This window comes from Monodelphis domestica, chromosome 4, assembly GCF_027887165.1.
Source record: "Monodelphis domestica isolate mMonDom1 chromosome 4, mMonDom1.pri, whole genome shotgun sequence".
NCBI classification, from domain to species: domain Eukaryota; kingdom Metazoa; phylum Chordata; class Mammalia; order Didelphimorphia; family Didelphidae; genus Monodelphis; species Monodelphis domestica.
Genome location: NC_077230.1, coordinates 139,757,033 through 139,781,314, shown reverse-complemented (window position 1 = coordinate 139,781,314; position 24,282 = coordinate 139,757,033). Strand labels below are relative to the sequence as shown.

Here is a 24,282-nt window from a genome sequence, read left to right as displayed (position 1 = left end):
TTTTGCAGGAGCTCTTTTTGGCTTCCTGCTTCATAGAAATACATTGGTAGGAACATTTCTTTGTTTCTCTACCTTTAATACAACATTCTTTAAAATATAAACATAAAAAACTCATCCATTCAGAAACCACAAGTTACTTAAAATTATTTCTGAAGACCCCTTAACATTACAATTAAATTCTTAGCTTATTAAATTCTCTGAAGGTTGTTAGCCAGGTTGAGTCCATCCATCATCTATGTGACAATTAACAAATGCAAAATGGGAAAAAAAAAGGCTATTTATGGGCTTTTACAATATTTTATAATATTTTGTTCAGTAATCATAGGGGAAAGGTAATGGAATATATCTAATAATTAAAATAAAGTAGATTAAAATAATTCAGTGTAACAGAACATTATCGAATACATCAATATATGAGCTTAAAACAACAAAATTAAATCTTAAACAAAACAACCAGCAAAATACAATAAGATACAGAGACTTTCATTTTTAAAAAATGGAGTCCTAATAGTCTTGAAATGTCACCTCCAGACCCTTTAAAGTTCCTTTTTCTAAAATTCAGATCCCTATTTTCAGCATTGTGGAATCTCCCATAGTGAGGGAGAACATGGGTTTTAGTAATCTCAAATGGGGCAGGCCCAAATGGCAAAGGGTTGTAGGGGGATGAATTTCTCCCCTGAATCTCAGGCAAGATAATTGGAAGGATCAGTGGTAGAAAGAAAAAAAAATCCTAAAGCTGAAAGCTGTTTGAAATAGGTAATGCAGTGCTCTTTTATAGAATACCCATGATTGTAATCAACTTCCTGTTTGGAAAATGCTATTTTCCCCAGAGGGAATTAGGAGGCTAATCATTGCCTAAGGAAAAAGACACTCTGTTTCTTTGGGAATTTTTTTGGCTTTTTGTTGTTTGAATTTTTTACCATCTGCCCTGAGGAATGACTCCAAGGACTCCTAGCTTCTTGGTGGCAGCAATCAGCCCAGCAGAGGCAGCAACAGTGATTAGGGTCGGGGCTGATTTAGGATCAGAGCTGAAGATCATGAGGAGGATTTCTGGAGGCTGGGGGCTAGGGCCAGGTGAGCAATCTGGGTCCAGAAGCTCAGTAAGAAGCAATATCAGCAATGCCAGAGTCAGCAGGGAGGAGCAACAAAGGAGGAATGAAGGACTCAAGCAGTTTATTACTTCTTCGCCAAGAGTCCTCCCAATAAAAATAGCCTGGCCAGTAGGGAGAGCAAGCAACCGGGCAAAAAGTAGTAAAAGAAAAACACAGCAGCTCCAAAGAGAGTTGGAGTTTGCAAGGCTGGGTGGGGTGGGCAAAAAGCCTTAGCAGGAGAAATGTGGCTTAAAAAGTTTTTATCTAGGCTATCTTAAAAATATGAGAAGTTCTTCTTCGACTAGTGGTTGCCATCAATTTAAAAGTTAAAATTAAATCTCAATAATAATATATTTTAAAAGATTTATTAATGATGATTAGAAATCAAGGAATAAAGAAGATACAAAATAAAGACCATGTGCCCATGACTGGTTAGCCATTTTTTAGTCAACCCCACTCACCACCATCAATGCTGATTCTACTTCAGAGAGAGGGAACCTCCAAAGCCCATGCCCTTTATCCTCTGTCTAAAGGAATTACATAATGACAGGAAGTCAGTGGGCTCTTGGGATATGTAATTCTTTTTTAGAGTAATAGATTTTCAATTATACAGTATCCAACACTTGCTATGTGGCAATTCATCTTTTCCTTATATATTTCTCAGACAATATCCTTCATTCTCATTCTTCTTCAAAATTCCTTATTTGTTATTGGTTTTAAAATATGCTTGGAAATCAAAACATGAAAGAGATAAAAAACTTGTAGGAACCTCCCACCAGGTCATTAATATTTTGTATTTTTCTTGCCAAAGTTTAGTTGTAGCTATATGTTCAAGTAGGCAAGTCACTCTATTCTTCTGATCCTCAGTTTATAAATACCAACTCTGCTTATATATGTTAAATGCTTTTTTTCAAACTTTGTGGTTAATCCCATTAATTTTATTATCATAATTCACTAAATCATCTTACATTTATTTAAGGCTTTATAGTTTACAAAGTTCTTACAAATATATTATGCCAATTGATTCTCATAACAATCTTTGAAGTAAGCCAGTTTCAATTTCTAATACTTATATCAGGCAAATCCATAATCTTGAACCCTCAGTTTTCTCATGTGCAAAATAGGGACTTCCTTTACCTCCAGAATCTGTCCCCAGTCCTGTGCTATTCTCTCTAGGGGTCACCAGGCTATCAGTTTGGGACACAGGCTGATTCTACTCTTTTTATTTTTGTCTAGGTAACTTCTTTTTTTTTTAAACCCTTACCAAGGCTGGCTCCAAGGCAGAAGAGTGGTAAGGGCTAGGCAATGGGGGTCAAGTGACTTGCCCAGGGTCACACAGCTAGGAAGTTGCTGAGGCCAGATTTGAACCTAGGACCTCCCATCTCTAGGCCTGGTTCTCAATCCACTGAGCTACCCAGCTGCCCCCAGTCTAGGTAACTTCTTACTGTTATAGTTCTATACTTCCTGCCCTGATCATTTGCCTAGAGATCAAAGTTTTGTAGGTTAAGATGATCAAATGTTGTTTCTCCCTCAATTATTTTGAGCATTATTCAATTTGATGTTCTTTGTTGGAGAGGACATAGTTATGGTGGAACCTAGACTGAATGGCTTTTTTCTATTCTTCCATTTTTTCTGGTCTACTGTTTAGCTTTTTTTTTAATTGTTTTAATTTTTTTTTTCCATTTAGCTTTTAAAGGCCTTTATAATCTTCATTATCTCAAAGAGTCATGGAGTCATGTGATTAAGTTCCCCTAAGAAATAGTTCTACATTTCACAGTTTTCTTGGCACATCCAGACACAAGTCTTCAAACTTTCAACAAATAAGGATAAAAAATACTGGAACTTTAGAGGAGAAGTAGGTGGCAAAATTGCATTTCTACTAACTTTGAGGCCAGAAAGTTAACAGGAAAAAACCTTATTAGAATTCCATTCTAACCAATCCAAAAGGAAAGAAATAAATATGATACTTAGAAGTCCCTCCATTTTGTGTCTCTGCAAATTAGCCCACAGTGGAACATAAAGCAAAATACTAAATAGTTAGTATCATTTTCAGTCTGGGACTTAAAAACTGTGTGATGAAGCTAAATTTAGTAATGAATAGTTTTGTAATATTTCATTGATAATGTTGCTGGCAGTTACTTTTCAAATGAGATAATATATATATCTATACATATATATATATTTGAAAGCACTTCAGAAACTATATCTTACTACATAAATTAATGCAAATTTATAACCATCAATAATGATAATAATAGTAATTATAATTTTATCACTATTAGCTTATAGGTACTCCTTTCTCTTCTTATTTTTTTAAACCCTTTACATTCCATCTTAGAATCAATACTGTGTATTGGCTCCAAGGCAGAAGAATGGTAAGGGCTAGGCAATGGGGGGGCAAGTGATTTGCCCAGGGTCACACAACTAGGAATTATCAGAGGCCAGATTTGAACCCAGGATCTCCTGCCTCTATCTACTCTCAATCCACTGAGCCACCCAGCTGCCCCTAGGTACTCCTTTCTATCAGATTATTTAAAACTATAAGAAAATTATAGCATGTTCTATTTTTCTGTAGAGTATAGGATCCTGAATAGAGCAGTCTTTTAGGTGCTTTCTTTAAATGAGTCTTCTCTTTAAATATGGGTACATAGTAATGACTCAAGTCTTTTGTATTTGTTTTATAAGTGCTATTTGTCTTACTTTGAACCTTTCATTAAACATAACCATCTTTTCAAATATTGAATATTTCTAAGATGTTAGTTGCAAATTCCCCAGATCATTGGTCCCTTCAAGGCCAAGGCAACTGCAATTATTTCTTTGCAATCTGCCTCATTTTGTCACACAGGGCCATGGCAGGGGCCAAGTTGTCATTTCTCATAATGATCATTTATGATCTTGTCAGTGAGGCAATCAGCTGGGCATTTGGAGCACCTCCTGTTCGCTTGGCTTTTAAGTTGTTTTTGTTTAGTGTTTAATATTTAGGTTGTGGATGTAGGATGACTGAACTGAAAAGCTGGATATTTTTATATTCTATGGCTGATGCCAAGGCTTCCACCAAAAGAGCAGCAATGGACAAGAGGGAAAGTACTGGACTAGAAATAGTGAAATTTCTGATAAGCAACTTTCAGGTCAAGCTGGTATCTCCTGTGACAGGATTAGAAAGGTGTCCTCTAGTCACAGGTTATGTGTACCCTACTGGCACCCTAGTATATCACTTCAGCTTAGAACTTGTACCTCAAAAAGGGCCCTTTGTTCTTTGGGCCCCTCTCTCAGATTAGAAGAAAAAGAGCCCTCCCAGAATATTCCTTTAAGGAGGAAGCCCAGGCCAAATATTTCTTTATTTTCTCCCATGCTCTGTTCCTCTGGACTTTTCCATCCTGTCCCCCGCCAGGAATCTTTTTCTTCCTACAATCCCTTTACAGTTTCCTTTTATGTCTTGTTTTTCCCATTAAAATATAATCTCCTTGACGGCAGTCTGTCTTTTTCTTCATATTTTTATGCACCACACTTACCACAAGGAAAGGGCTTAAAAAATAATTATTTACTCACTGACAGAATAGAAATACATTTTCTGAATGAGAATGGAATAAATATTTGAAATATTTGCCTAGGTATTTCTTCAAGGCCAAAGTGATTTAAAGTGATTCCATGATGGCCCCTTTATTACATAAAACTACAGTGAAATTTATCATGACAGGAATCTCTATCCAGAAATTAAAATTGCTAATTAGAGTCTCATTGTGCAGGATTTGTGAACTATTGATAAAAGTGACTAATAAAGAAATGGAAGGATTAAATTTAGTGTGTTACACTTCTTTATTCCATATGGGAATGTTAACAAATTAAATGAGGTTTTTGGAGTCATCTTTGATCTTGGTGAAAACTATTGCACCATATAAATTTAGATGCGTAATTATAGGCTGGATTGAAAATTCATTTCTACCCCTTTCCTCATGCTCTTGAGAAGCACAAAAATAAATAATCAATCAATTTTAAACCTCACAGAAGTTACTATGTACTATAGAAGTTGCTGTTTACAGAGAAGTTACCACATCCAATTAGTCATCAAGTATCTCTGTTTTAACTATGTAACATCTTTCATATATGCCCCACTTTCCTGATTCTACCACACCCCTGTTCCAAGTTATTGCCAGTTTAACTCCTATACTAATATAATAGTCTTTTAGTTGGTCTCCCTGCCTTAAGTCCCCAACTGGAAGGGCCGAAGAGCCTTTTATGAATAAAAAAGATCAATTTTTTTGGAAAATTTTTCATTTCTAGAGATTTAAAATGTCTATTTATATTTCTTTTATTAAAAATATGTAGTTTATAGATATGTTTTTATATCTATATCTTTGAAAGTTGCTTTTTTACACTAGTTAAGTGCAGATAAAGTTCTGAACGTTAAATTAGGAAGACTGAAATTTAGATTCTATTCTACACACTTGCTAGTTGTGTGACTTTGGGCAAATCACTTAACCACTCTCAGCCATGGTTTCCTCATCTATAAAATGAGAACAGTAATAGCACCTACTTTATAGGTTCTAGCAAGTAAAAAACTGATTCATATATACAGAAATGGTAGATCTCTTTCAGCAAGATAACATGGTCTGTCTATTGCCCTCTTGTCTCTAAATTCTCCCTTGAGCTCTCATAGTTCAGTTATTTCAGTACTAATGACTCAGACCCATATATTCAGACCTTACCTCAATTCTTGCTCCTATATGGCCAGGTCTCTACTAGAATGACCATATGGTTCCTCTATTGAAAAATCATCTGTGGCTCTCTCTTGCTTCTAGAACAAAGTTTAAATTCTTTAGCATGTACTAGTAGAATGGTAGTATGGTAGCACAGTGAATAGAGTATGGGGCTTGGAGTAAGAAAGAGTAATTTTCTTGAATTTAAATATGGACTCAGACACTTACTAGATGGGTAACTCTGTACAAGTTATTTGACCCTGTTTGCCTCAGCACCTCATTTGTAAAATAAGCTAAAGAAGGAAACAGCAAGCCATTCCATTATCTTTTCCAAGAAAACCCCAAATGGGGTCAGGAACAGTTGGATATGATGGAAACTATTAAACAACAACAATAAAAATACCATTAGAGCCTGCCACTTTCTGGATTTTCTCTCTCCTGCTCCATCATTTTGCATTACTTGCCCCTGTAATATTGCTATAGTTAATTCTTTCTTTGTTTCTTTCAGTCTTTCTCTCTTTGTTTCTTTGTTTCTTTGTTTCTTTGTTTCTTTCTTTCTTTATTTGTTTATTTATTTATTTATTCATTCATTTATTTATTTATTTGTTTGTTTGTTTGTTTGTTTGTTTGTTTCTTCAACATCCCATCTCTTATCTCTAATGCCTTGCCTTTGCAGTCTCTCTTGCTATATTTGCTTCAAGGTCTTTCCCACTAACCTGCAGTATCCTCAAAGGCGCTGTCCTAATCCTTCTTTTCTTCTTTTACTAATAATTCACTTGATCTAATCAGCTCATCAGTTATCAAATAGTAGAATCAATTATCATCTTTATGCTAATGATTCTCATCACTACTTATCTATCACTAACCTCTCTCCCAAACTCCAGTATCACATCACTCATTAACTATATATGGTACATCTAGTTGTCCACTAGACATCTTAAACTTAACATGTCTAAAAATGAATTTATTATTATTATTATTATCTCTCCCTGAAAGCTCTTCCCTCTTCCTAACTTTCCTATTATACAGGGATATCAATATCCTTCTAGACACTATTTCCCATCTAGTGAATACCATCCTCAAATCCTCACTTTCATCCCATCCATTATCCATTTGGTTATCAAGTCCAGATTCTTTTGTTTTTCTTTTTAAAAATTTATTTAGAATATTTTTCCATAATTCGTGATTTTCCCTCCCCCTCCTGGAGCTGACAAGCAATTCCACTAGCTTATACTTGTATCATTGTTCAAAACCTGTTTCCATGTCATTCATACCTGCAATAGAAGGAACTTTTAACATCAAAACCCTAATCACATCCAAAATGAACCATGTGATTAATCATATGTTTTTCTTCTGTGTTTCTATCCCCACAGTTCTTTCTCTGGATGTGGATAGCATTCTTTCTCATAAATCCCTCAGAATTGTCCTGGATCATTGCTTTGCTGCTAGCATAAAAGTCTATTACATTCAATTGTGCCACAATATGTCATTCTCTGTGTAAAATGTTCTGGTTCTGCATCTTTTGCTCTGCATCAATTCCTGGAGGTCTTTCCAGTTCACGTAGAAATCCTCCAGTTCCTTTTAGCAAAATAATATTCCATCACCAAAGATACCACAATTTGTTCAGCCATTCCCCAATTGATGGACACCCCCTCATTTTCCAATTTTTTGCCACCACAAAGAATGTGATTATAAATATTTTTGTATAAGTATTTTTCCTTATTATGTCTTTGGGATACAAACCCAGCAGTGATATGGTTGGATCAAAGGGCAAGCATTCTTTTAAAGCCCTTTGCACAAAATTCCAAATTGCCCTCCAGAATGGTTGGCTATGGTCCAGATTCTTAACACCTTACTCATAGACAAATATAATAGTCTTTTGCTTGGCCTCTCTGACTCAGATCTAACCCTGTAATCTATCCTTCACTTATCTGTTGAATTGATCTTCCAGAAGTCCAGATCTGATGGGTTCACTATCTCCCTCATTCACTGGCTTTCTAACATCTCTAGGATCTGTATAAGATCCTCTGATAGGCATTTAATGATATTTTTTGTAATATGACTCCCTTCTACTTCTCCAGTCTTTTAATACTTTATTCCCCTCTACTTGTTCTACAGTCCAGTAACTCTAGGCTCCTTAATGTTTCTTGCACATGACATTCTCTGTTTCCTAAATATGGAAATTTTCACAAGCTCTCCCTATTCCATTCTCATCTCTACCCTTAAATTCCTTCAAGTCCCAAGTAAAATCCCAAGTTCTACAAGAAGCCTTTTCTTATTCCCCTTAATGTTAATGTTTTCCCTCCACCATCTTCATTTTGTCCTGTCTATATCTTGTTTGTACATAATTTTTGTCTGTTTTCTCCCCCATCAGACTCTTAGCACCTTGAAAACAGGAAATGTCTTTAGCCTCCCTCTATATCCCAAGAGCTTAGAACAGTGCTTACCTAAGATGTTTAATAAATATTTACTGACTGACTGACTTCTCATCCACATATTCAAACCATTCCCAGCCATCGAAGTACAGCTCACATGAATTCTCCCTGCTTCAGAAGACTTCCATAGCAATATTTGCCCACCAGATCTTCCTGTCTTTTAATAGGAACATACTAATATTGTTTCCCAGAATAAGTATCTCTCTTCCTCAGTAAAATTCATAATCAATCAAAATATTAGCTTAGTAATTGACACTAGAAAAAGGAGATTGATGAAGAATTGTTCAGCTAACATCCTAACAAAAATTAGTGTCTGTTTCTGTGAATTACACATAGTAAATGTTTCATAAATATTATCTGAATTGAACTAAGTTGTGATTGTAACTTTTGGCTTCTCGATGCACTATAAATGTTTATTTTATTACCTTTCCATAGAATTATTTCTTATTCCCTGATATAAAATGTAAATTTTTTGATAAAAGAGTATGTTTCTCTGTCCTCTCTAATGTCTTAAACTATTCTGATTTTACAATAGATATCAATCAATATTTACCAATTTTATTTCAACATACCCATTATAAAGACCAAAAATATCCTTTTGTAAACTCATAAAAATCAGTGACATGTTTATATCTATATACATTTATATTTACACATCAATGCAATTTTTAAATATTAATTTTCTGTTAATTTTTGATCAGTGTTCCCTGCCTCCCTCCCATCCCTCCTCCCTCACCAAGAAGGCATGTATTGTGATATAGATTGCACATCTATTATCATATGCTACATATTTCCATGTTTGTTTTGTTGTGAAAGAAGATACATATTGCTTAAACTGGAGAAAAATTTGTGGAAGAAATAAAGTAAATAATCGTATATCTCAGTCTACATTCAGACTCCATTTCATCTCTTCCTTCAATAGTAGTGAACATCCTTTTGTTTTTTGTTATGTGTCTCTTAAGAGTTGTCCTGGATCCTTGCCTTGTTGATAATAGTTAAGACATTCACAATTGATCAGCATATATTATTGTCATTACTATGTACAACAATCTCCTGGTTCTGTTCATTTCATTTTTCATCACTTCATATAAGTCTTTGTATGGTTCTTGGTCATCATTTTGTTTGTCATTTCTCATAGCAAAATAGGATTCCATTACCCATGTATTATATTTACTGTTTTTATATATTCTACATAATATTTCATAAGCAATTCTGATTAATAAATTTATATTTATTTAATAATTCTGATTCAATTAGTCAAAATTTAATTTATGCTTTCTAGATAAATTCTAAAAAGAAATGTATTCACATCAGTACAAATCATTTTGTTTGACATTTACCATAATTAAAATTTCCTTTAATGCTACTAACCTGACCTTTTTCTTTTGCAGTGAAGGAAAGGTTGAATATTTTGCCTACCTAGCCCTTTGTAGCTTTGTTATGTTCTTATTGTATATTCTAGTCTATTTTATAAATATTGTACTATTCTTGAATATTTAGGAATGTCTATTTTCTCTGTATTTAGAACAAGTTTTAATTGTGTTTTTATTTTTCTAGCATCCAGAAGAATGTTATATGTATATATATATGTATATATATATAAAGACACTTTATAAGTATCTCTTTTTTAAAATAGTGTAGAGCACTATGTGTAATATATGTAATGTTGTTATATTTTCATTTACTTCAGGTGATTGTCAAATCTGGACCAGGGACTTTCCTTAGTTTGGCTGTTTATGATAATTATATCTTCTGGTCAGACTGGGGGAGACGAGCAATTCTGCGTTCAAATAAATACACAGGAGGAGATACAAAGGTTCTTCGCTCTGATATACCACACCAGCCAATGGGCATTATTGCTGTAGCCAATGATACAAATAGCTGTAAGTTGGGATGGAAAAATTTATGATTCCTTAATTATACAGTACACCAAATTTCACCCAAATTTGATCATTATTGACCATTTAATTCTTAGATGACTGAGTCTATTTCATTATTTAAAATTTTACTATTTTCATATATCAGAGTGACTTGAAAGAGTTAATATTGTTTCTAAGTGTAGCTTATTTGCCACTACACTGAATCTGGCTCATTTAGAATTATCCATTTAGCTCAAAATTTTCATAAATTAATGCTTCTGCCATTTCATAGCTCTCTATTTCATCCTCCATATCCTTGACTAAAGAGACAAATTGAATTGCTTACATTGAAAATTAAGTTGTTTTGGTAGATAAATTTTGTAAATGGATTTATAACTTCCTTTAAACTCCTTTTGTTCCATTTACAATGCTACATTTCCATATCTATGCCATTTTCATTATACTAGTGGTTTTGATCTCATACCATTCTTGGTCCTATGCGCACTTTTCAACTTGTTAGAATTATGCAATCATTCATTTAACAGTCCAGCCTTTAAAGAAAAAAAAAAACACTTGGCCTTGAATCTCTTTCGTTTAGTACATCTCTGGGACCAATTTGCCCTAAGTATAGGAATCTTCCTATAATACCTTTTCAGTACATGATACTGACTAATAGAAACTTTTTTTTTCATTCATAGGTGAACTTTCTCCATGTGCATTAGCAAATGGAGGTTGCCATGACCTGTGCCTTTTGACGCCTGATGGGAGGGTAAATTGTTCATGCAGAGGAGATCGGATATTGTTAGATGACAACAGATGTGTGAGTAAGTAATAGGAACTGAAATTTAAACTGAGGAAGCTATCCAGAATCATACATAGGGACCATTGGGATGGATTCATTATATGCATAAGGCTAGAAATTTAGAACTCTGCAAATATTAGACACAGCTGTGATGCTACTTTCCAGCAAATTTCTTTGCTCCTGCTTATTTTTTAGCTTTATCTCAGAGATGCCATTGGATTAGTAATGTTAAAAAAGGTGCTATAGGCCCATGTCAGTCTCTCATAGTAGTGAGTTCCCTGGCTAGGATAATGAATGCCTTTACCCATTTATCAGTTGAAACCACACAGTTTGGGCTTTGAGAATGCACATGTTTCTTAACTTAATTAAAGGTAAATGAAACCTATAGCTGTTTAGACAGTGGATCTGGAGCCTTGAGATGAAACCACTTCCAGCCAGTCACAGTATGCAAATGAGAGAGAATGGGTCATGCAACCGATTTGCTGTGTTTTTCAAATCGTTAATTAAGAAGGTAGCATTGCAGCATTGCATGATGTTTATACTTCCCAAAGGCATTTTGGTCTTTAATTAGCACACTTACACTATGCACTTATTAACAGCAATTTTTCCAATACCATTTCCAAAATAAATAAGGTTTGACTGTTCTGCTCTTTCCATGAGTCATAACAGACAGGAGCAGACAGAAAAGAAAAATATTCCTTTTAATAGATTGAGGATAAGTTTATACAAAGAAGGTGAGAAGCAGAGTTATCCTTACCAGAAAATGATGAACCCAGCTCTCAGGATATGGGAATTCCTCGACATTTCCCTTTACTACTTCGACATCCTTTTTTGTCATTTCCTCATCTTTGAAAAGAACAAGAACCTGAATGGACCCTGCATATCAAAGTCATAAAAATGAATACCCAGCAATGAAGTGCTGTAAAATAAAAGTCTTGTTCAGCTCCATCTTTGGTGAATTCTATACTACACCTGAGCTTTAGTATTAATGACCTGCCTAACAGAGATGTGTTCAAACATCTGAATAGTACAATTATCTTATCATGAAAAACTGCTGGACCCGTAAGGGTGAAGGAAATCTAAAGACATAAGCATGTGTGTCCTCATTTTACTGAGTGGAATCTCAATGTAAAAGCATCCTTCCTTACAAAAATGAGAAATAAATATAGAATGACTGATTTATTCCTAGCCTACATCAAAGTGAATGTGATGATACCATGAATCATAAGTATGGGCAGCCAGTCTAGGTGATTCAGACTCTCAAATCTTCCTTTTTCCTTACATACAATTCCTTCTTGAATACTCAGATAATTGTGGAAACTTCCCACTTCAGTTTGCCTTTGTAGTCACAGCCTTAATATTGTGGATCCAATCCCATCTGTAAGCCTCAGGTATAAGCCAAGCATTAGAGTCACTCATGTTTCTTCACAGGTCACTACAGGTTGGAAGCAAAGTATTGCCTTCAACCAAAACAGCAAGGCTTATTTGTGTACTGCACAGACCTAGACTAGCAGTAAAATAGATTGGATAAAACTGTCCCTATTATGCCATCCTGCTTCACTCTATTGGTGAAAGGGAATGGGTCAGACAAAATGCCATCAATTCTGACATGTACAGTTGTACTAACACAGGGCTATAGACTCTTGCTGAATTTCCTACAACTGCCAAGCCTGCTAAATAGCCATGTCTTACAGCTTGGAGAAGTTGGTGAAGCTGGACACTGCTTTCCTACACCACTGGTATAAAATTCTGCTAGGTTGGACGATATTTGGAGGCATTAGCCTCTTAGCAGTCATTGATAAAAGCAGTCCATGGATACCTCCTTAATTCTCTCTCTGAAATCACAGTCTCATCCATTTTGACTATCTTAGCAATGCTTTTAAAAAGAGGAGTAATGGTAAGGAGTGAAAAGATCTGGACGTGGAACTTCCAATCAATCAATCAACAAGCATTGTTGCCCCCTTTGTTTTAGACACTATGCTAAGTGCTGGGAATACTAAGACAAGTGACATGGTTCCTGCCACCAAAAAGCCTACAGCCCATTAGAGTAGACAACATTAACTTAGGAATATTCAAAATAGAAAGTGATTTTGTGGGAGTGGGTACTAGAAGCTGAGGGAAATCACGAAAGATTCATCTAGAAGTTAGATCTTCAGCTGCCTCTTAAAGGAAATGAGAGAAAGGCTATTCCAGACATGAAAGATAGAGAGCATCAAGGTAGGAAGATGGGAGATGGAGTATTGTGTCAAGACATCTTTAATCCTATTTTGTCACCTCTGTTCAAAGCTGCTTTAATAAATATCTTATCTTCTTGTGGAGTGACTATGAGGACATATGAACCCATAGATCCTATAGATCCTGGGAAGTTGGAAAGGCTTTGAATCTAGCTATGCCTACGTTGCCATCTCAGAACCATCTAGGAAGTCATGTTTATAAAGGTTCATCACCAGACACTAAGCCCCCAGCTCATTTAAAAATGGTCATTGTTTGTGACAATTAAATACAGATCCCTGATGTATTGAAATGAACATTAATCTGTAAAGTATGTTTAGAGAAGAAAAGGCAATTGTGTTAACTCCAAGAAATGGTTAAAAAAAATAAAGCATGTCAACTTTGGAAAACTCAAATAGTATCAGTGACTTTAATACTGTCTCAATTAAATGACTACAGAAGAAGGATTAATGAGAACTTAAGAATAATTAAAATTAAAAATGAGAACACATTTAAAAAAAATTAAGCCAACTTTCCTGCATTAGGATAGCTAAATGAGATTCCAATTAGCTCAGCCATAATTAATAAGGTCAAATTTCATTAGTGAATGAATCAACATGGCACTGATTGGGAGTGCTAAAAAAAAAAATGAATTTAAGGAACTACAAGATTACTGCTTGAATATCTCCCAGAAGTTCATTGTAATTCATTGTTTTCGATCTCATAATGTGCTTTCCCAAAGAAACAATGTTATAAAAGATGGGGAGATTTCCAGTCCAGTCACTGAAAGCTTATTTATCTGTAATATAGCTGAACAGTAATACTACTCCTACTAATATATAACCTATCAGGCCTCACATGGCTCCCTGGGTGAAGAAAGCTTTAAATTCTTCAAGCCTCTGAACAGCCAGTTATGAAAGCCAACTGGGTGAAATCATTTCAGTCTGTTTTAAAATTTTCCCAGGACTCTCTTGTGCCACTCTAGTCACCTGATTCTGGCACACTGGTTATCTGGACCTTATCTTTGGAAAGTGAGCATAACTTTTTCTCTCCTTAACTCTGGCTTCTAATCCTTCTGGAAAAGCAGGGTGTCTCAAAATCTTATTGCACTTTTAAACTCCAACAGTTTCAAACTTTAAGCAAGTATAATGTTAAGCTATTAAACCTTAACACTGCACTAAGACTTTTGGGACATCCAGGATATCTCCATTGACTTGGATCTCGCCCCTCTAAATATGACTCCTATGTATATATTGGATATTTTATCCTTTTCAGTGTCTTGAAAAGGTGTTATTCCTGCTTTTCCTTTAATAAGTCCCCTCGTTATTCTTTGGCTTCTAAGAATTCCTCAGCCAGTTGAATTGTCCTAAGCATTTTTTATCCTAATGGCTAGCTCTGCCTTAAAATATCTCTCCACCATCCCTTATAGCAATATCTATAGTAAGCCTCCTGTGTGCTAGAGATAGTTAGCCATTACAGTTTTATAATGACTTCCATGGTTGATTCTATGACAAGGCACTCTGAGTACCTCATACAGCCCATGTTAGTCTATCTCCCTTCTTTGTTGTGCTCTCTAATCCATTACCCTCAGGCCTATCCTTTTTGGGGTCCACTTTCCTTCTGGGAGTGCTTTTATCAGGATTTTGGACAGAGAAGACTTTGGTGATGTGGACTGTTAGGTTAGAAGTAGGTATGGGACTTGGTCGTATGGGAATTGTGAGCAAAGCAGTTAAGAGAAGGCTGAGAACTCATGGACGCCATCTAATATTCTTAAAATGGTTTTTAAAATACTAGGATAAAGGCTGAGTAGTGGTTATGGTAAACATTTGAAACTCTAGTTTCCAAACCTAACAGTGGCTGTTTTAGTTCTGGGGACATCAAAGTCTGGGTGTGTGGATTAAGCCAAGGTAGAAAATACTAAAAGGAAGCATGGTTGGAGGATTCTGACCTTGCCTGCTCATGTGTATGTCTATGAGGGTCATTCATAAATTAGATTCCTCTGTGGGCAGTTCTGGGAATGCATTGACTGCCTCCAAATTTAGAGGCCTCAATTTGTCTTCTTTAGTGATTTAAAAGATCTGTCATTTCATCAATGTAGCTACACTCTTCCTGGGTACAAACTATAACTCACCACCCTTTCTCAGTCTGTATGACTTTGGTGATGTCTCCCCACATTACATCATATTTTACATCACAGCAGTAATAATTAGTCAATAACCTGTTTTTAAGTGCCTACTTTCTAACAGACACTAAGCCAATATACTGGCACAACAACCCTGAAAGTCAGGAACTATTATTATTTCTACAGGTGAGGATCCCAAGAACCAAAGGTCAGTGACTTATCTAGGGCCACAGAGCTAGTGAGTGTCTCAGACTAAATTTTTACTCAGATCTTGACTTCATATTTGGCAGGATATCCATTATATCACTTAGTATATCTTTACACCAAAGGAGCAAAATCTGTCTCTTAAAAGTTTTTAGCTACTGTTCACAATGATGAGCACACTCAAAGGTTCTGTAGTTGAATATTTTAACTTGCTAAATTTGGGTGTCCTTTGAATCTATAACCCAGGCCAAATGGCTCTCTCTCCAAGTCCTTAATGTTATGTGTGCTTAACATATGGTAACTCAGACAAAATATTGTTACTTCTTCATATATGTGTACATAATTAAACACTCATAAATTGTTACTTGTGATTGAATTGCAAAATGAATACAGAAAAATCATTTTCATTTTCATTCTAGCTAAGAATTCATCTTGCAACATTTATGCTGAATTTGAATGTGGAAATGGTGAATGCATTGACTATCAGCTAACCTGTGATGGCATTGTTCATTGTAAGGATAAATCTGATGAAAAACTGCTGTACTGTGGTAAGTGTCTTAAAGACATCTTTATCATTCAAATAAGATCATATGTGTAATATAGTTGAGATTCATGTAATGCCCTAATTGACCATCAGTATCAATGCTCCCTGACCCTCCTCTTTTTAAATTCAAGTGCTTCATTTCAGTCATTTGTATATTTGCATTTTTGATTAACTACTGAGAAGGAATCTATTACCAATTAGTTCTAACTAGAACATAACTGCTTACTTAATAAAGAGTTCAACTCCAAGGTAAACAATGAAGTATAAGAGAACAGCTAACTACGCTGGATGACTTCAACTCACCAACTGAATCAGACTATATTCCATGACCCTAAGAGAATTTGTAAATGTAATTGCTGAGTTATAATCACATTTTTAATGATTCAAGTCTAATTCATTAAAGATGTATTAAACACCTACTCTGTGCCAGGCACTATGCTAAACATTAAGAATATAAAAAAGGTAAAAATACAATCCCAGTACTCAAGGAGTTTCCACTCTAATGGAAGATGACAAAAAGCAAACATATATGCCCAATGCAAACCTTATATGGAATAGAGAGTACATGGGAGAGCTGCAAAGCTGTTATCTAGGGTCCTGGGGGCCAAAAAAGCCAATAGGAACATAAGTGGGAGCTTCCCAGAGGAAATAGCATTTGAAATGGGCTTTTAAATCTAGTGATAATGCAACAGGAGAGGATGGAGGGAGCCCTAGCTCTCACACAAAGAAAATTCATGATGTTGATTTGGGAGGAACAAGTGGAATCTAATCTAACTGGGACATAAGAGAGTGGAGAGGGGAGAAAAATATATCATGCACAGCCCAGAATGTCGTAAAGAACTTCATGAACTTCAACATACTGATTCCTGATGCTTTTGCCCTATGACAATCACATATTTTTGAAAGATGTGGAGAGTAGGGGAAGTGTCAAAGGATTTAAAAAGAACTGTTTTTATCTTTAGAAAAGAAAAGAATGGATTCTGAAAATTATGATGTTCTTGATTTCAACTTCTTACAAAAAAACTTGAATGTATTAGTAAAGGAATGACTTATGAACATCTGTAAAGAAAAATAATGATCACTGAGTCATCATAGATTTATAGAAAATAAAGCATTTGAAATTAACCTCATTTCATCTTCTGAAAACACTATTACTTTGGTAGTCAGGGTTATTTCTTAAGCACCGTTTATTTAAACTTCAACAAAGTAGTTGCCAAATTTTTCATATTTTTCTCATATGCAAGATGTTGAGAAATAGGCTATTTCAGAATATAGCAGATGCAATGAGAAATCAATATAAGACTAAAAGTAGTCAATAGTGTCTCACTTTAGACTAGGAAGGAGGTCTCTAATTGGAATCCAGAGGAATTCATTTTTGACCCTGTGCTATTCAACAATTTTTATCAATGGCTGCAGCAAAAACACAGATGACATAGAAATCACATTTTCAATTGACACAAAGTAGAGAGGTAGTGACCATAGTTGATGGAACTATTTATTTGTCATGACCAAAAGAAAATGTTGACCAGAATAGTGCAAATGATAGAGCACATTATTCTCTATTATATAACCATTGCATCGTTTCTAGATCTATTTACCTATACTATACTCCAGCTAACATCTGTTTATCTTCTCAAAAAGGATATTATGGAATCCAATTACTTGAAATCTAAAAATACTATATAGCATCGTCATATCAAATAATCTAGCAAATGTGTTCAAAAAAGGAAATAAAATTATGCTAGCATGATTTGTCCTTGTTTAACCTGTGCCAGTTCTTAATATTTCCCTTTCTTTGAGCTCAGGAACTGTCCCTTTAATAATACATTTAAAAACTTGAAAAGAAATTGGAGTTAAACTTCGTAGGCTTCACATTTTCATTTGTTCAACTCTGGAACTACAGTAGCTGCTTTGATTTTTCAGAGGTTGTATCCATAAATTCCTTTAGTAGCTCAAAAGGAATATTACAAATTTATTGAAGACTTCAATTCACTTATTTTGGGTTTTAAATTATTGTTGTATATATTTGTCCTATATTTGCTACCACGTCTGAAGATCATTCTCCTTCATAGAGAAAATAGAGGACAGAGAAAATTGGAAGATAATTTCCTTCTGCTCAGTATCTGACATTTGATTGTACACTGAGTTTAGTCCTTTCTTTTTACCCTGACATATCCAAGAATACTATGTCAGAAGGTTTTTAAATAAAGAAGTCCTCTGAAATAATCTTGCTAAAAACTAGTGGTCTCTAAATCTCAGTATCCTTCTCTGTAAAAATGAAGATAATTATTAGCCAGAGTACAGTTTAAGTTTTAATAACTTCAGGAATAAAATGTTGCGAAATTTCCAACATTAGAATTTTAAAAGCAAATTACCTAAAATCTCAAAATATTAGTATCTTTCTTATTACAATTCAACATCTTGTGCTGCACATCATTGCACACAATTTTCAAAATTGGTAAAGACTTCTGTCAGCTGGATGTAGCAACTAAAAGTATGATAATTGTAGTCTTAGCCTTAGGATCATCCAGAGAATGAAATTTGATTGCTTATGTAAAAGTTTAAAATTTTTTTACATGTCAAGACAATTTTAATAAGCATTTTCTGACATCTTGCAATCCATGTCCTCTCTTCCTCCTGCTTCTTTTCCTTCCCCACATATATAATAATATTGGTGTGACCCCAAAAGGAAAAAAATAATGAATATATCGGATTCCTGAGTTGGTCATATAAAAGGACCTCCTCTAGTGTAATTCAGAAACAATCATATACAAAATAAAATGATTGGATATTTAATTTCATCAAAATTTAAATTATGTTATTAAATTTCATAAAATTAAATAAATATAAAAGAAATTGAAATAATTAACTTCCACATCATGTTTCTGTAAGTTTATAGTATTTGAACTTTGGCTCTTGTTAAAGCTTAATATTCCATTGAGATTTTGGGACACTCTTTGGGACACATCTGTGCATTATCCACTTCAAAAAGTCTGTGTAAATCCAATGTGGAAAATGCATGATTATAGAAGCTCAATGCTATATATAAATGTAGCTAACTAAGTTTTTAATTGTTTTTTAAGCTTTTGATTTTTTTATGTTACACATCTTTTTAAAATTGATTTTTATCAATTTAATTAACAGAAAACAGAAGCTGCAGAAGAGGTTTCAAACACTGTTATAATCGCCGTTGTATTCCAAATAGCAAATTGTGTGATGGTGAGGATGATTGTGGGGATAGTTCTGATGAACTCGAGTGTAAAGGTAAATATCAATTGCCATTTTTGTAGATTGACTATTAAAAATATAATATTTTTTTTCTTACTATGGGAAGTTTGTTAAAAATAATCTCAGATAAATCCTCTTTTTTGCTGGCTCCTCTTCTCTTCTATTAAATGGTATTGTTCTGATTTTTCCACATCGTGAACTACTTATTAAACATTTCCTTTTGAGTACTGTGCAATCACTTAATACTGTTTATCTAATACTTCATTCATCATATCCCACCCACTTTAAACCCTTTCTACTTTCTGCTAATGACCACATCATCAAATTGTCACCCAGGCTCAAAAACTAGGAGCAATCTTTGATTTTTTTTCTTTAACTATCCTCTGGCCCATCAATCATCCATCTTTATTGATTTTTCCATTGAAATGTCACAGACATTCCTTATTTTTCATTCCTTCATTGCTACAGTCCAGACCCCTATCATTTCATTTCTATATTAATGAAATGGTTTCCTTATTGGTCTTCCTTCCTCCTATTGCTCCCCATTCTATTGTACTCATTTAGTCAGGTTAGTCATTAAAACCTATTTTTATCATGTCCATTTCTTAGTCCAGAAATCTTAATGATTTTCTATTTGATTACAAAATAAATTCTGAACTCTAAATATTTGCTGGTAGTTAAGGCTTTCTAATATCTTCTGCCAACATAGCATTCCAGTCTATGTGCTGACAACTTTTATGTGATTTTTCTGATATATGCCAACCAAATCAATCAATCATCTTTAATCACATGTTTCCTCTTTCCAATATATTACAACTACCTAGGCTCATGCTGGTGAATTCTTAGTAACTTGCTAAATGGAAAAATGTAATTATTATATGCTTTTAAGTATAATTTCCATTATTAACATTTTCTTCATCTCTTTATGAAGTCTCAATAATCAAAAAATGATGAATAAAGCCCTGATTTGTAACATTTAACTTTTTCAATGGTATTAAGGCTTACACCAGATTTTAACAATTGATTTTCATGATCCAGTATGAACTGGCTCCAGCAAGCATACCCCTATATATAAACCTCTCTCCCTTATCTTTCTTCTGACATCATATCGATATTTCTACACTGAGTACCAAGTCTCACTTTACTCATTGTCTTCCCTGAATGAACTTCCCACAATGAACTCTTCATCCTCTGAATCATTATTTTTATATCAATCATTTAGCAGTCAGTACTATAGTTGGAGAGGGATATTTACCAAATCTGTGATTTCATTGTTATAGTGAACTTTCCTTTGAAGGAATTGTTTCTACTCTGGACATCAAGTCCTTCTCAGCTACTCACAGGATTAGAATTGCCTACAACTCTTATGTCTTCCTCACTCTGAGACTAGTTAGTTAAATGTTTTGCTATATTGCTTCTCATGCATATTGTTAACTAACTTTTCATATCAATATATCTTGTTACTATAATCAGATTTAAAATTACTCCCTATAATCAAATGAATTAATATATCTAAAGTTTGAAAGTCCTAAAGTTTTATATTAATGTTAGCTATATTATTATCATCATTATTATTATTAATAATATCATATCAGGCCAATGTCTTCTATTTTGAATCTCTATTGTCACCACTATTGACTTGTAAATTGAAGTCATTCAATAAATATTTGTTGGTTGACTTAAAAAGAAATTTAATCTTCAAACACATTTATTGAAGTTTTATTTGCAGAGCCATCTCCAAGGATTATAGAGGGTGCTAAGCCATACTCTATGGATTTCTTATCTTTCTAACTTTTTTTAATGTTAGGGAAAAAATGAAGTTAACCTCAAAATTTTGGGGGGAAAGCATTCAGTATTAAGCCTGAGAAGGGTTTGTTGGACAGGGAGGGGGAGGGCAGGACTTTTTCTCCCTTTCCCTCTCCTTCTTTTGCTTTTTTTGATGGTGATGGGAGGAAAGGTAAATGATTCTATCTTGCCTCCAAGATAAAATCTGATTCCCTCTGTGTGTACATGCCAGCAGTTTGATGTAGTGGGTCTTAATGATCTGGGAACTGGTGTTTATCATCAATTATCCTAAACTGTTTAGACCTAAGTCTCCTCATTTGTAAAATGATCAGGTTGGGCTAGCCTTTTCTAGTTCTATAATTATATGATATACACATATAGGCCTCAGGTACTTTTTTTTTAACTAGTTGAGGAAGCCATGTCCACTTATCAGCTACTAATGCAGCAGCATTGATACTGAAGTACAGATCTCTGATTTGATATACTTAATGGATCACTTTATCTACCTTGATGCTATATAAACAGATGTAGTATCTTATATGGAGAACTTTCATTTAAAATTTAAAATATTATGTGAATAGAGTTAATTAGGGCATAATTTTAGAAGACATATAAACACTTCTATTAACAATAGGATTGTTTAGTATGTAAGTGAAAAAGAAACCAAGGAGACAGTATAGTTTAGATTATAATCCCAAATGTTAGGAAAAGCAAAGGAGAACAAGTAGCTATGAGTATAAAAAAGGAAACAAAAGAAAAAAATTCAGGATAGGGCAGAATTTTTTTTCTTTTTAGATAACTAGAGGAATGAAAAAATTATGCTAAGATATTATGAAAGTAAAAAACATATGGACTTTTAAGACAGATATAAATATGGACATATATGAATATAAATATAGAAAAATCATCATCATTCATTGAAAAGGAATATAAAGCAATCATCAAGCTACCAGAAAGTATACTAAAGGGAAATAGTTTAGTTAGAAAAGAGATTTATTAGGTTTTAAATTTTATTTATATATTTAATTAAATTAGAATATCATTTTTTCTCTCCCCTCTTCTCTTCCACCTCCTGGAACCATGAATCAATGTTCAAAACATATTTCCATATTTTTAATAGTTGCAATTGTGATCATTTAAAGTCAACATCACCAATCATATCCTGATCGAACCATGTGATCAAGTAAATGTTTTTCTTCTGTGATTCTACTCCCACAGTTCTTTCTCTGGATGTGCACAGCATTCTTTCTCATAAATTCCCCTGGATTGTCCTGGGTCGTTGCATTGCTGCCAGTAGAAAAGTGTTTTACAATTGATTGTGCCACAGTGTATCCATCTCTGTGTATTCTCTCCTGGTTCCACTCCTTTCACTCTGCATCAGTTCCTGGAGGTCGTTCCAGGTCACAATAGAAATCCTCCAGTTCATCATTTATTTCAGCACAATAGTACTCCATCCCCATTAGACACCACAATTTGTTTAGCCATCCTCCATTTGATGGACATTGTAAACCTTAAAATTTCTTAGACTTACAAATGTTGGAAATTTCACCATTGGGAAATTTCATACTTGAAAAATTTCCTACTGATAGTCTATTGGAATGTGAACCCCCTTGGCATGGGAGGGTCCTTCTCCTCCCTACCTAAGACTACTTTAGGACAGAAACCTTTTGCTAAACAATGGAAAGGGCTTTGACCTATGCTTAAGCATAGAACAGGAAGTTCTTTGAGTCATGATTGATTTTAGAATTGATACAATAGAGATACTTGGAATGACAAAACCAGGTCTTTGGAAAATACAATTTCCACCCTACTCAGTCCTAACAGGATTTAGGAAGGGCTGCAGCATAGATCAAAATTTAATTATTTGAGAATATGACCTTCAACAGACATGTGCAAAGGGGCAGACTTCTGGGCAGTCCTGGGTTAAGCTAGAGCCACCATTGGCACAGGGAAGACATGAACAGTGATTGGTAGATGTGAGAACTGAGGGGAGGGAACTGAGATGTTTTCCTTAAAGATAGCGGGGTCTGAGGACTGAGGTGGTTGGAGAGGTTTTGCTCTGAGGAGGGTGCTCTGAGAAGCTTGTTCTGAAGGAGGCTGGAGGTGGAGGCCCCTGAGACTGTTTCTCCATTTTGGTCATGTGAGTGATAGGGACTGATCTCCTTTCTTTGCCTCAGCTATCTAAGGGCTTTAGCCTTTGGCCCAGCCTAAACAGAGGGGGTATTTAAGCCCTATTCCCTTCTCTCTCTCTCTCTCTCTCTCTCTCTCTCAATACCTTTCTTCCTCCTGTTTGTAATTAAACTCCATAAAAGGCTGATGGCTGACTTGAGTTTTCATTAAGGAATTACATAGCTGAATTCCTTGGCGACCTTAAATTAATATATATCAGTCTTTTAAAGTGATTTCCTTGTCACAACATCCCCCGTTTTCCAATTTTTTTGCCACTACAAAGTTTAGCTATAAATATTTTTGTACATGTATTTTCCCTATTATCTCTTTGGGGTATAAACCCAGCAGTGCTATGGCTGGATCAAAGGGCAGGCAGTCTTTTAGCATCCTTTGGGCATAGTACCAAATTGCCTTCCAGAATGTTTGGATCAATTCACATCTCCACCAGCAATGCATTAGTGTCCCAATTTTGCCACATCCCCTCCAACATCTATTACTTTCCTTTGCTGTCCTAATGGCCAATCTGTTAGGTGTGAGGTGGTACCTCAGAGTTGTTTTGAATTACATTTCTCTAAATATTAAAGATTTTGACCACTTTTTCACGTACTTATTGATAGTTTTTATTGGAAGAGATTTATGAAAAATCCATTAAAATTAGTTGAGATTAACTTCATTGTTATGAATTGATTGGCTGAGTAAAGCAATAGTTTCAAAAATGATTTTTAAATTGACACAAAAACCAATTTGATTTTTCCAAATGCCAATAAGTAGAATTTATCAGAATAATACTAATTCAAATTAAATTATATTTTATGTAGATTGTCCATTTAATTAATGTTTCTTGTACATTTGCTGCTACAGACATGAATACCAGGAAAGAATAATGAGTAAATTCACATCATATATTTTTTTATCCTTCATTCATGGTGTATTGAAATGATAGTGTGGGGGGCATCTGGGTGGCTCAGTGGATTGAGAGTCAAACCTAGAGATGGGAGGTCCTAGGTTCAACTCTGGCCTCAGACACTTCCCAGCTGTGTGACCCTGCCCAAGTCACTTGACCCCCATTGCCTAGCCCTTACCACTCTTCTGCCTTGGAGCAAATACACAGTATTGATGCCATGACAGAAGGTAT

The 24,282-nt window shown here is 34.7% G+C and overlaps 1 protein-coding gene across 7 annotated transcripts in view; it reads left to right on the top strand.

Moving 5' to 3' along the window:
• LRP1B (LDL receptor related protein 1B) overlaps positions 1-24,282 on the top strand; it is a 2,480,145-nt gene that overhangs the window by 2,004,743 nt on the left and 451,120 nt on the right. For all 7 annotated transcript variants that reach the window (XM_007494117.3, XM_056797188.1, XM_056797186.1 and 4 more), the window contains 4 exons: positions 9,914-10,106; positions 10,781-10,906; positions 15,841-15,969; positions 19,110-19,229. In XM_007494117.3, the coding sequence (XP_007494179.2) occupies positions 9,914-10,106; positions 10,781-10,906; positions 15,841-15,969; positions 19,110-19,229 (568 nt within the window). The remainder of the gene's footprint in view (positions 1-9,913; positions 10,107-10,780; positions 10,907-15,840; positions 15,970-19,109; positions 19,230-24,282) is intronic.